The sequence below is a fragment of the Pygocentrus nattereri genome, chromosome 7, assembly GCF_015220715.1.
Source record: "Pygocentrus nattereri isolate fPygNat1 chromosome 7, fPygNat1.pri, whole genome shotgun sequence".
Classification (NCBI taxonomy): Eukaryota; Metazoa; Chordata; class Actinopteri; order Characiformes; family Serrasalmidae; genus Pygocentrus; species Pygocentrus nattereri.
In genome coordinates this window covers 32,233,862-32,247,776 of record NC_051217.1, presented here as the reverse complement: position 1 = coordinate 32,247,776, position 13,915 = coordinate 32,233,862, and the positions used below count along the sequence as shown (strand labels likewise).

At 41.7% G+C, this 13,915-nt stretch overlaps 1 protein-coding gene across 1 annotated transcript in view; it reads left to right on the top strand.

Moving 5' to 3' along the window:
* Positions 1 to 4,202: 4,202 nt before the first annotated feature.
* Positions 4,203 to 13,915, top strand: part of bcar1 (BCAR1 scaffold protein, Cas family member) — a 98,392-nt gene continuing 88,679 nt past the window's right edge. The window contains exon 1 of the mRNA XM_017704206.2: positions 4,203 to 4,698. Coding sequence (XP_017559695.1) covers positions 4,687 to 4,698 — 12 coding nt within the window. The 5' untranslated portion in view covers positions 4,203 to 4,686. The remainder of the gene's footprint in view (positions 4,699 to 13,915) is intronic.

Below are 13,915 nucleotides of genomic sequence, written 5' to 3'. Positions count from 1 at the left end.
TAACAGCAGGGGTAAAATGTTCCGAATGCCACTAACCCTCCTGGCTCCCACTGGATAAAAGGCTCTTATGATGTCCAGTACTGCTCTGGCCTCTTTGGTAGAGTCACAGAAAAAGGACTCCTTTTGTTTAAAGATATCTTAAAATATATTACAAAAGCAAAAACATTTTACTTCAAAGCACCCAGCCTATGACTAGAGTTTAATATTTATTGTTATGTAGCTGTAAAAAAAAGTTTCCGGCTTCTTCACGTTTCTCCCGAAAGACACTAGTCTTGTCGGGGAGTTAGTGTCAGTATCACACATCACGGCTACCAGGCATGATTGCAGAACGTAAATAAATAAAAAACAAAAAAATCTATTTGATTTTAAATATTTTCAGTATTAAGATGAAAACAGCTATTTTGTTAATGAACAAAAGCAATTATTTTTTACACATAATTTAAGGCTGATATACGAAACATGTAGCAAAGTTAGCTATTAGGTTAGCTGCTTGGCTAAGCACTGCTGTACATCACTTCCAAAGGTGCCAGTTTGAGGGTGTTTTTTCTACTCCAGCTCAGTGTTTGTACTTTCACAAAGTCAGTCTCTTTTAGCTTGTGATAATATTATAAAATAATACATTTTATGGGAAGGTCATTTTGAAAGTTATGTCATCCAAAGTGTAGGCCACCATAAAATAACCATCTTACAGCCAGGGTCACACCCCCAAGCATGAGAACCACTGGAATATAGGACCAGAGGACTGGCTGTCCTGCAATGGGACCTCAGTTCATGTCCTGTCAAACCAATTACCCTGTATTTCCAAAGAGTGTTCTCAACAAAGGCTGAATGTATTTTCTTGTAGGTAAGTACAAAGCCTCATTCTCTACACCATGGCAGTCCATCTCCAGGGGTTCTGCACTATAAGACTTTGTCCTAACCCACATCTAAGATACCTGTTCTGATGCTCTGCACTGTTTTAATGAGCTGAAGAAGGTGTTTCTGTGGCAGGAGCCCCCGTTCTACAGCCTAATCACACGCATAGACCTAACAGTTTCACTTTTCTCAAAAGAAACTCTTTTCGATACACACAAGGGCAGATTACAACAAGAAGGGGAGATGTGATACACATATCTGAAGGTCAGGATCGAACTCTTGTCCTTCTGCACCCTGGATGACTGTATAATTAAAAGATATTTGCAGTGCTCAAGGCTGCTGCTGTCAGAAAGCGCCTTGGGAACAATGCCTCTGGTAAAAGTCCCTAGCTACATACCATCTAGTAGAAACCCTACTGTTCTGTTTCTGCAAAAGTGATGCAGGAGTTTTTTTTTATTTCCACTACTTTTTAAATATAGTGCCTTAAAGGCAGAGGCTGATGTGTTCCCAATGAAGGCTCAAAAAAAGTCATTACAAAACTTTCCTTCTGAAATATAACATCTATTATGGCAGTTTATTCAATGGCATGTACCGCTGACACCAACATAATGCCAGGTATCAGTACAAGAGAAAAAGAATGAATCAGATCCAATCTTGTAACAAATCTATCCTGAAATAGCACATGCACACTGGGCGATGTGCTGTTGTTAGCTGTGAATTTCTTCCTGTGGGGTAGCAGAGTGTTTGAGCTGATGGGCTACTTTTAGATATTCATCGTGAATTAATTGCTTCAATTAAAAATAGCTCACTTTAAAGCTAAGTAGTTTTCTAAGCAGTAGACCAGACCAAGCACTACAAGACATCAGATAATCTTTACCTTTGGTTTAAGTTATCCAGCTAGCTGAGAAATCCTCCACTGTTAAATACCCTCCCCGATACAAAATTTTGGCTCTGATGAAGTGATAGTTCCACGTTTGATTATGCTAAACTGCTTTCACCTCTGCATGAACTTGTGTTGTGAAGCACCCTGCCCTGTCAAGCTCACATCATAACACTGCAAGTGTTTCATTAAATTGAGTGCTTAAGACTTTTTTGAAGGGTGTCATGTTTGAAGACTAAAATAGACATCTGACATGAAAGAATACCAAATATTCATATTCTATAAGGCAAAGCAGAAGAACTCACTTCCAACAGCTCAAATTATGATTATGTGTTGCTGCTACTGGCCACACTGCCATGAGGAGCTTAGGGGGTGACAGAGGCGCCACACTCTTGGTGTAAAAAGAGAGCATTGTTGATGGTGATGCTGTTGTTAGTGTGGAGTCTTTGCTGGAGCAATTGTGTCCAAGGCGGGTGGGCTTTGTAGTGTAACAAGTAGTTAGAAGTATCAGTGTCTACCCTCCTCATATGTTGTATCCTCCCACGTTACCCCCTCCCTGTGTTTTGTGTTGGGGAGGTGCTGGATTGGACATTTCTTGCTGCCATTGAAGTGCTTGTTAAAAATACAAGACAAATTGCCTGTACACACAGTTTTTCTGCATCTTCTACTGCATCAACACTACAATGGTGTTGGCAGTGTGAGAAGGTCACCAAGTTGGAAGAAGTCAAAGGGTGCATCAACAAGGCAAGGTGGCTGGCTAGGGAAAACGGCGAAGGAAACATTGCAATGAGGCTTGGCAGTGGAGCCCAGTTGGATCCAAGTGAGAGGCAGACGGTGTGCATCTGCTTCTCACACTTCAGTGGTGAAAAGACACCTGGGAACTTTACTCCGGCGGAGAAACCAGCTAGGAAAATCAGCCACTGCCACAAACTTTGGGTTGAGCGTAGAATAGACAGAAAACAGCTCACTGTCCTCACTCACTCATCAGTGTAGCTGCTAAATCCAGGTGTGATCCCTTGCACCTAGAGTGCCACACCTGACAGCTGGGAAGCGACGACTGTCCAACCGAAGTCTGTCCCTCAACATGAGAGGGAAGAGGTGGCTCCTGGGTTATAGTAAGCCTGAGCCAAGTACATGAGTTCTGGCTTGCTCCTATACAGGGTTTGTGCATTCTTGGTTTGGACTTCCTCAGTCAGGGCTTGACCTCAGGAACGACACACTGGGATTGGAGATGGGCCAGGTGAAGCTGGCTGCGGCAGCTAGGGGTCAGACCCAAGGTAGAGAGTTGGGGCTACCTGGCAGCTTGGCCTTCGTTCCTCTTGGGGTGAGCTCCTCATTCTGGAAGAGCTGAACACGCAGCATCAGAACTGGCTAGTGCATCCCCAGTGATGGGGCAGGTTGTCAGGTCAAGGGCAGCACAGCTTTTCGTGGGTGAAGCCGCCAACGCTGGAGGTGCTGAACATGCAACTCTAGCATCAGTGGATGGATCTCCAAGGGCCATGGGCAGCGCATACAAGCAACAGCCTAGCCTCCATTGACAACGTAATGGATGGGATGTTCCAAGGAGCCCCGTTACCATCTGCATATAATGTGCTGGGCCAAGAGGCTCCCTACACCAAGGGCACAGTCGCAAAAGGACTAGGGGCGCTCGCCTCGGCAGGCACCCTGCCACACTTGTGCTGGCTTGGATGGTAAACAGGCGGGAACCGTGCTTTCCTAGAGATTTTGTTAGGTCTGTGTGGGACACTGGGTCAGCCGACCCTTGGGGTAATAGTATATGAGGAGGGTTGGCCTTGTAGTGTAACAAGTTGTGTTATTTTCCTGTGTTACTCCCTCCCTGTGTTTCACGTTGGGGAAGCGCTGGGTATTTGTTGCTGTCATTGAAGTACCTGCTCAAAAGAGTATTTGCCCAAATGCACAATGTTTTCTATCTTCTACTGAGCTGATGCTACAATATCCTGCTAAGAACAGCTCATATGCTAAGATTTGTGGTGAGTGCTTAGTTGAGTTTGTTCTGTTCAGAGGTGTAACTTTGGAAGTTGAAGACTGTATGTCATATCAGTGGACCTTGCTGCAGCAATCAAATATTCATGATGACGTTACATTCTCTGCATCTCCTTCTTCTGTCTTTTTTAATAAGCACCAGGTGCCTTTCACCTTTTGATCACTGATATATTGATATTTCCCCAGTGAATGATTATCCATCCCTCCAGCTCAAAGTGTTATGACGTTTGCAAAGGTGCCTCAAGCATTCCTTCACCAGAAGCACTTAACCTCGTACACACACACACACAGTTCTCCCTCAGGGTCGCGTGGGGGTACTGGAGCCTATACCAACGGTTTAGCCTCGTAAATCAGAATATTCAAAATCAAACACGGCTCCTTTTAGAGAGAGCCTGCCCCTTTAAACAGAACTTGATGATTCCATCATTGAGAGAGAGAGAGAGAGAGAGCGAGAGAGAGCGAGAGAGAGAGCGACTCTGCTCTGCATCGAGCTGACGGTCTACAACTCCACACATTCGCATTACTGACACGCTCAGCGAGTGTGAATGTAAACTAGCCGTTAAGCTAACCGCTCAGTGTCAGCAGTCTGCGGCGGGTCGCCGTGTTTTCAGCGAGCTGAGGACTCGTCGAGTCGAGTGACACTAAGAAAGAGGACTGGTCCACTGGGCTTTGTGAAACCTCCACGTATGAGGTGGACTGCGCCGGGCTCTGGTGGGTCGGAAAATATTCTTGACGTTGTAGCTCAGAGTCTAGCAGCTGTGTGTGTGTGTGTGAGAGAGAGAGAGCTCCGCGGATCACAGCGCACCGAGGAGAGCATGGAGTAGACACACACTGAAGGAGTGCTGAAGAGACGGTCGCCTGGTTTTTCCTCTCTGAAGACGTAGAAGAAAGCAGCCTGGTCGGTTAGAGTCTTCGGCAAGCCTCAGAGGACTGAAAGAGACGGCAGGATGTCTGTGCCGGTAAGGAAATGATAAACCGTCATATTTATCTGGTCTTTTTGTAAGTTACAGCGCCTGACAAAACTCTTAGAGACGTTACTCAGACTTTGACTAGCGCGCTATTGCAGCAGCGGCGGCGGCGGCTTGCTCTGTCAGCCAGCTGTAGTGCTGTATTACTGTAGTGCTGTATTACTGTAGTGCTGTATTAACTGTAGTGCTGTATTACTGTAGTGCTGTAGTACTGTAGTGCTGTATTATTGTAGTACTGTAGTGCTGTATTACTGTAGTGCTGTATTATTGTATTACTGTAGTGCTGTATTACTGTAGTGCTGTATTAACTGTAGTGCTGTATTACTGTAGTGCTGTAGTACTGTAGTGCTGTATTATTGTAGTACTGTAGTGCTGTATTACTGTAGTGCTGTATTATTGTATTACTGTAGTGCTGTAGTACTGTAGTGCTGTATTAACTGTAGTGCTGTAGTACTGTAGTGCTGTATTATTGTAGTACTGTAGTGCTGTAGTACTGTAGTGCTGTATTACTGTAGTGCTGTATTATTGTATTACTGTAGTGCTGTATTACTGTAGTGCTCTATTACTGTAGTGCTGTAGTACTGTAGTGCTGTATTACTGTAGTGCTGTATTATTGTATTACTGTAGTGCTGTAGTACTGTAGTGCTGTATTACTGTAGTACTGTAGTGCTGTATTACTGTAGTACTGTAGTGCTGTAGTACTGTAGTGGTGTACTGCTGTAGTGCTGTTGTACTGTAGTGCTGTATTACTGTAGTGCTGTAGTACTGTAGTGCTGTATTACTGCAGTACTGTAGTGCTGTACTGCTGTAGTGCTGTACTGCTGTACTACTGTAGTGCTGTAGTACTGTAGTGCAGTATTACTGTAGTACTGTAGTGCTGTTTTACTGTAGTACTGTAGTGCTGTAGCACTGTAGTGCTGTATTACTGTAGTGCTGTAGTACTGTAGTGCTGTATTACTCTAGTACTGTAGTGCTGTATTACTGTAGTACTGTAGTGCTGTATTACTGTAGTGCTGTATTACTGTACCTTAACTGTTTCATGGTGTGTCTGTAGCTCAGGCTCCGAATGACACTAGTAGACTCTCGTGTTGTCTGTATGATCTGATCTGGATGTTGTAACGCTGTGAACTGACTGATGCCAGCTGGAGAGAATGTGCACTGGATTGGATTTCCAGAGCTATTATTGTGCTTATACTGTACCAGCTCTCATAAATAAATTCCTGCACTGACAGAAGTTGAAGAAAAGCTAAATACTCATTCATTTTTCTTTTCTCTGCTAAAAATGTCTGCTTTGCAGCTGTAGACCTTCTGTATGTTGCCTGTAGTGTGAGTTCCCTTCAGCTGTGAATGTTACAGTGAGACACTGATTTGGGCATTTTTAAGATATAATCATGCTGACATTAAAACATCCCTTCTGTGAAAGTAGCCTCTGGAACAAACGTTTGAGACTGCCAAATTAAGAGTCTTCAGTTGTTAGCATGTTTTATTGCATTAAAAAGAGAGCACAGTTAGTCCTGTTTAATTGGATGTGGTGTAACGTAGTGTGTGAATTGTTGAATGCTTGTAATTGGATTCATAGTTTTGGATAGTATTTTTTAAAATGTGGCACTACTTTGTCTGTTCTGATTTATTTGATGTCAGAAAAAATAAATGCTGTGACACAATGTGTATCATAAAAAAACTCCCTTAAGTATCCTGAAGTGCGGAAATGCATGCCTACTTTTTTGATGTGTGATGTCCGCTTGTTTTGTCGTGTTTCGACACACACTTAACAGATTTTAGTTATACTGAACAGATTGGAGTGTATTTGTACTTTGTTCTTTGTTTAGAAGAAGCTGTAATTGTCTAGAGTAGATTCTGGAAATAATAAACCTTCTGTAGATTACATTCTGATTATACTCTCTAGAATCGATTTTGTTCTTTGAGTGTCTTGGTCAGCCCTTAACATGCCAGACGTATTACATGCTAAGGCTTATTATTCATTAATTGCAGATTACTTAGGTTATAGAAGTGTGTACTTAAACCTTGGGCCAGCCGGCAGGCCCATGGCTTGGTAAGGGGTTAAATAATTAACCTTGAGCTGGGTTATATATGACAAAATACCAAAAAGTTCATTTTTATACACATGATATGCATCATAATATGTAGTTTTCCTGAGTTTTGGTAACAACAAGCTAAAAAATAAAAATATAATCCAAAACTTTCAGTAAAATTATTTTCATTCAAAGCTTTACACATCAACACTTCTCTAAATTCGTTTAAACAGGGCTAATAATGCTCTCTTTGTAATGAAACACGCAGTTGATCAGTGTTTTTAAAGGGCTGATATGGAAAACTGAACTTCCCTCACTTTTTTTTTAAATAAAGGAGTCCATATGTGTTCCATATGGGGAAACTAAGCTGCGAAAACACCCTGATCTGAGTTCATTGTTTCTGATGTCAGTTTAGCTCCGCCCACTCATAGTGAAGTTCTAGGGAGTGTTTCAGCTGAATGAGGCCCAATACAGGCCAGTTAGAACAGAGCTTATTTGTCTAATGTCAGCCTCAAAGGCACAGTGACAAAAACTGATTTAGGGCTGATTAAGGGATAAAGAGAGGCTGGAAAATGATAACGTAAAAGGAATTATTACCATTAAACCACACAGATGTACAGAGCCCCGGAGGAGACGTAGGTAAAAAAATAAATAGCAAATGTTTTGCAGTTCGTTTTTCTCTAATTCATCGTCACGATTTCTTAAATTGTTCCCTCATTTTCTTTTAATCAGGCGCACCTTTTCTTTACTATGTGGGTATGTTTTTTTTTATTTGTGATCACCATTTCCTAGTTGGTTCTCTCGTTTTCTTTTAACCGTGGTCATGTTTTATTTTTAACTGAATGCACGTTGTTTGTATTTTGGTTACGGCTCCCTGAGACTGTCTGACCGGTTCTGACGTGTTAGATTGATGAGGTAATGGACAGAGATGCTCAGAGCTCTGGTTTTGATTTGGGGCATTATGAGGAAACTGCAGCTCCTCTTCACAGGAAACGGCCCACTGTGTTTCTGCTTCTGGTCAAATGGCGGTGTTAGAGACCATCACAGAATAAATAATCAGCATCTCAACATCCTCACATTAATGTATCTACATCTAATACATAGATCTGTTAAACTCTCTCGCCGTTTGACCTCATCCCCAGCGTTTCTGTGTGTATTTAATTTGAGTTGGGTGAAACGTCGACGCTGATCATTTCTTCCTGTAATTGTGTGATGATCTCTAACATCGCTTGTCACGGGAGCAGAAACAGCGCTAAGTGGCCGCACTCCGTCTGTATCTCTGTTAAATATAATCATTAGAAAGTGCAGTTTAGTGAAGATTGTAGTTGTAGTCTTCCTTCATTTCATCACCAAACTGCAGCTGCACTGATGAATCTGAGAGCTGCAGTTTCCCCATAGCACCCCAAATCAGAATCAGACCTGATGAGCATCCCTGTCCATCATCACATCAGTCCAACACGTCAAAACCTGCCAGACAGTGTCAGGGAGCTGTTAGCTACTCTTACGCAGGAAAAAATAACACCACCTGAATCTGCTACATTGATCTTGCGCACAAATAAACAACGTGCGTTCCGTTAAAAATGAAACATGACAACAATTAAAAGAGAACGAGAGAACGAATTAGAAAATTGTGTTCACGAATGAGCAAAACGTACCCATGAAGTAAAGAAAACGTGCGCACATTTAAAAGAAAACGAGGGAACAATATAAGAAATTGTGACCACAAATTAAAGAAAACAAACCATTCACTCGAATTAATTAATTTTTTTGTTATAAATGGACCTTTAGGGAAAAACCTAAATACAAGAAAAATGTAGAATGTGTAAATATCCAGAGTATACTCAGAACAGCATGTTGTGAGGTAAATTTATCATAAAAACCATAGCATATTGTGATATTACCCACTCATTCCAGCAGCTGGTCCCAGCCTGCACCAGTTGGTTATTATGGAGCTTTAAGTCCTCGCTTTACTCCAGCAGGGTGAGATTTATTGAGTGGTCCTCAGGGACAGAAAAGTTCAGAAGCGTGCCAATTATAGAAATAGCGCACTGCCTGTGGAGAGGGAGAGCAAGGCCACATGCCTTACTTTTTGTTTCCCACCTGTATTCTGGAAAATTCCCACCTCTTGCACTGGACTGGATGTAGTTAATACTGTCAGTCAGTGCACTGTTTTTGAGCCTGAATTATCATAGTCAGGTGGGTGGGGCTTGTCTGAATACGGGTGGGGGGAAAAACTAACAAAGGCCAGTACTGGCAAACAGGCTGTCGTATCTCTTGGGTCCAAGCTGGGGTTAATTTGGGTTCTGTCTGTCTAAGTAAGGACTAGGATTAACCTGGTTGCAGTTCTGTGGAAAGTTCTCCACCTTCAGCCTTTCAATTTGTTCGTGTGTGGCATCATCTCCATGGTCTCCATAACCAAAGTGTGGCGTGCATATTCAGCTTGTTTCAGTTCGTCTGTAGCAAAGAAGAGTGTGACTTACTTTTTTTTCAAATGTGATAGCAAGTAATATTGAGGCTGATATTCCAATAGCCAGGCTATAACAGGTATAAGCAGCCGCTTACAGGCCTTTTATTTACTGAATTAAATAGTAATTCTTATTTTAGGCTTGCAAACCTGCTTAGGGCCTCTAAATGGTCAAAAACAACCCTGCTCCATACCTAATACCAAAAACCCGACACTGATGCTTTTACAATTCTTTCTGTACAAATAAAAAGGCAATAATTTATTATTTAACGGTAACAATCTGAGAATTTGCACCTGAAAAAATAATTTGCAAGCCTTTGCACTGCAAGGTAAACTTAAGAGGTTGGAAACAAATATAGATTCTATCTTACACATTAATTTGCTGCAGTGATCGTTTCAATTGTGAGCATCAAAGACACATTCAGGTTCATAAAAAAAGAGTCATTCAGTTTATTGCTTATAGAAAACACTTATTCTCGACATTTTTAAGTGAGGACTTGTACTTAAAAAGAAACAGGATCGGAAGTGTTACAACAGACATCAGCGGCAGGTATAAAGTCATGAAGTGAACACACCTAGACTGGTTTATTTGAGTTCTGGCTAGAACGATGTTGCTGTTTAGTACAGTGGGTTTCATACTACTAAATGGACCCAAACCAGATTTTGAAAGTTTTGTAGTGAGAAAGAGCTTTGTTTCTGTTGAGGCCAGGTACACAAAATGAACCTTAAGTTCCATCTTCTCACACCTCCTCACACCACTACTGTTATTCCTTCTCATCTCACAAACTGCCACACGGTCCAAGATTCACTTTCAATCACGCTGTGGCAGAGCATGTGTGGACTACATAATGGGGAGAGTGTGAGTTGTCTACAATGGCTTGACTGTATTCTCTGCTAAAGTCTCATCCTCACAGTTATGAGAAAGGCATGTAGGCCATAAAATGTTTTCAGTCTACCAATTTATTTATTCAGTGACTAAAACAATAAATCAGTCTCATAAATGGTGGTTATGAATAGACTGTTGTATAACTGAAAGGCTATTTTTCCTGGAGTGATGCTAGAAAGCTGTTCTTTTATGGACAGTGTCGATGTCAGCACATGCTGTGCATGTCTTCTTTAACATTCGCCACGTTGCTGGGCTTATAGATATCCACAGGAATGCTTCTTATGTGGCCTTATACATGCTCAGACGCATACCTTGACGCATACATAATTTAATGAATATTGACTGGAGCCAGTGCTTGGCTTGGAGCATCACTCAATTCATATACATCATACATTCATTAGCTTCTAGTAGCTGCTTGACATTAGGTACAAAGCCTTAATGTTCGCCCTTAGGGCTATCCCAGCATATATGTACCTAGGACCACTCTTCCAACTCTGTGCTCCAACCTGCCATAGTCTGTGAATAAATGTCAGCTGGAGCAACGTCTCACTCCAAATGCTTCCTCAGTGGTGGAATGAGTACATCTCTTGGCATCTTTAGAAGCTACCGGAGACCCTGTTCTTTCGTGTTACGCTAAAATGCTTTCTCACTGCTGTGGGATATTAAGGCATTGTTCAGTATGATGAGTCTTTCCTATTCATTGTATATTGTTGAATTGTACTTTGCATATTTTTCTGTGCTTGCCAGACCTTGTAGCTTTTCACCTTACAGTGGATGTTCTTCTTTTGCTTTCTGTGCCTGCCTTGCACATAGTAATGCAGCACTTGCATTGAGCTGTACACTAGGACTGTATGTTTCTCCCTTGTAAGTCCTTTTTGGTAAAACAAATTAATGAATAATTTAGCTACGTTAATTAATGTGCAAATAATATCTGGTCGTTGTTAGTATTGTGATGGTTACGTGGTGGTCTGTTTCAATTGCTGGACAGGGTGGAGGGTAGGGCTGTCAATTGGGCTTAAGAATGAAGGAATTACATGTCAATTTTTCCCCTAGTGTTCTGTCATATATTCAAACATATTTGAATTTTCTAACACCATTCGACAGTGAAATATGTATTAAATTCAAAAGTGGGCACTTAAATATCAAGCAGTGCCAGAAGCTTACAGTGTTACAAATCGGTGGAGGCGAGACCCTGGAGGAGCAGATAGTTGTATAATGAGGTATACTGGCTTATTTTACATTTTTTTGAAAGTGACTTTTCCATGAAATCCCAGGCCTGTGAAATTGCGCTCCAGACCAGTGAAACAACGAGTGGCTGCATTAATGAAAGTGCATACTGAATTCAGGCAAACAAGGAGAACGAGTGGCTGTGGTGTGTAGCGCTTAACCAGACACCCAAACTAGCAGTTTACTTTACTGCCTTATATATGCATAAACAATATGTGATTCCTGACTGACTATGCTACAGAGTGGCTGTATTTGAAATGTTGGAAAAGAGAGTCTGCCATCCGAAGCAGAGAGGCAGAAAACATATTTCTGTCTGTTACAAAAGTAGGCATTTCACTTTTTTTCAGAAATGCTGAAGAGCTGTTGATGTTTGCAAATATTCGTATATATTCATACATCTAATTTTTTCTTTTATTTACGGTCAGTAGTGGCATGTTCTTTAGTGCGTCTGGTAGCTGGAGTGTGTGACTAACTGGCATGAGACATAGGAGCTGTAACTTGCAAGAAAATGACTGCATTGTGTCTTCTCTTTGGCACAATAGTGGTGATGTTTTGCCTAAAAAAAAAACACTAACTGTTCGAATGGACATTTTCTACAACAGCTCACTCCTGATGCCTCCCAGTTCTAGTGTTGTTAGTATGATGTGAATCAAATCAAATCAAATTGTGGGCTGAATGTGTAATTACACTTCTATAATGGAAAGAAAAATTGGCCTACTTACCTCACACTCACTCTGGAGAATGAGCATTCATGTTGCTCTTTTTTTCCCAGCCATGAACGGCTCTGAGATCTCCTTATTTGCTGTTCAGTTCATGTTTTTCAGTGTATACTTAGACTTTAGGCATCTGTCACAAGTAAGCATAACTGATGTCACACAGTCGGCCACAGAATTTGGCCAAGATTTCAGTTGCAGCACCTCATGCAACCTGACGTACAGTAAACATCCAAGACCCAAGGCTTAAATCTGAATAGTGATCTTGAAGCAGTTCCCACCTAATCATATAAAAAGCTGCAGCTGATTCTGGATTTTCTTAACACATTTAAGCTCAGATATGTTCTGGCTCTGTGCACAACTCTTGAGTGCAGATGGGAGCGGAAAGTTTTGCGCCCGCCCCACCTCCCTTTTCTCCATAGCGAGAGGTTAAACGAGGGCCTCTGCAGGGAGCACCGCAGCCGGTCCCACAAAGCTTGCTCTGAAGCCTGACATTTGGTGCTTGTCATAGATGATGCTCCACATACATATTAATAATCGGCGGCTGAGGTGAGCTGTCGCATTTCAATCATGCTGTTACCCACCCTGGCTATTTGTGTTTGGTTACCCTGGCAACTGGAAGCCACTAGCCAGCTTTGAATCCATGTGGGCTATCTCACAGATATTAGTTTTCAGGGAAATGTGACATATACTATAATAGCCTCTATCTGTAGCAGAGCTTGGGTGATGCCGTGCATGCAGTGAATGGGCAAGCGCAAGCTTGCACGAGGGATTGCAACATGCGTGCGTTCCTCTAGGGATAGCTCCTCCTTCCCTCAGTCTGTCTCACAGATCAGTGTTCTTAGCTTGGCAGCACATATACTAGACACATCTTTATCCATGTTTAATGATTGAGGGTCTCTCTCAGTACCCATGCAGATACACAGGAAGCATTTTAATCCAGTGGTCAGCTGACACAGTCATTTGTTTTGAGCTGACAGCTCAACAGATATGATGGGATTTATGCTGTGAAGCCACTACAGGTATAGATCGATATTATGAAACTGGATGTGGTTATAAATATTTATATCACTTTCTGCTTCCTCTTTTAGTTAACCCTGTGGGCTCCAAGAACTCTCCCGCACATCAATTTCAGCATTTCTGTATATGTTTTTCTGTCATAGCGATAATATGGCACAGATACACAGTACTAACATTTCCTGAATTTCTGCCCTTTCAATCCCAGCTTATCATGAGGTCACATCTGGAATTATGAGGCTATGAAGAGTGGTTGAAATACACGTTATCTGCCTCTCACTTTTGCAACTGGTGGATTTGTGTGTCCGTCTGCATTTTGTGTGAAACTGGCCTATGGACACTCAGGAAATCACTAAAGATTTACACATTATGTCAGGAACCCTTCATTTTTCATTCAGTCAACACTGGAGACACACGTGAAATGGCATGCACAAAGTTTATAGCTGCTTCAGCAATGAAGTAGTGTCAAGATAATGGAGAATTTTGATATGAAACATACAGATGTTGTGTTATATGCAAGTGCCTTTAAATTTAGGAAGATAAGCAAAAATCGAGAAATTGACCCTAGACCCCAGAAAAATGTTGAAAGATGTAGCAAAAAAAAGCTAAAGTATGGTTTCTGTGCATGGCTGCGAGCCACATTGTAAAGCCTGATTATTGTAATTTAAAAGTCAGAGGCATTGGCTCAAATTTCACCAGTTTTTCAAACCACATCATACATCTTCCTGCAAAATCAGCACTATACTGATGATGTGTTGACAATAATAGATAATTCACTTATATCCTCAGAAGACCTTCTGTCCTTTACCTGGTTTTGAGTTCTTTTTGCAGGCTCTTTCAATGCGCTGGCAATCATCATATTCATCTT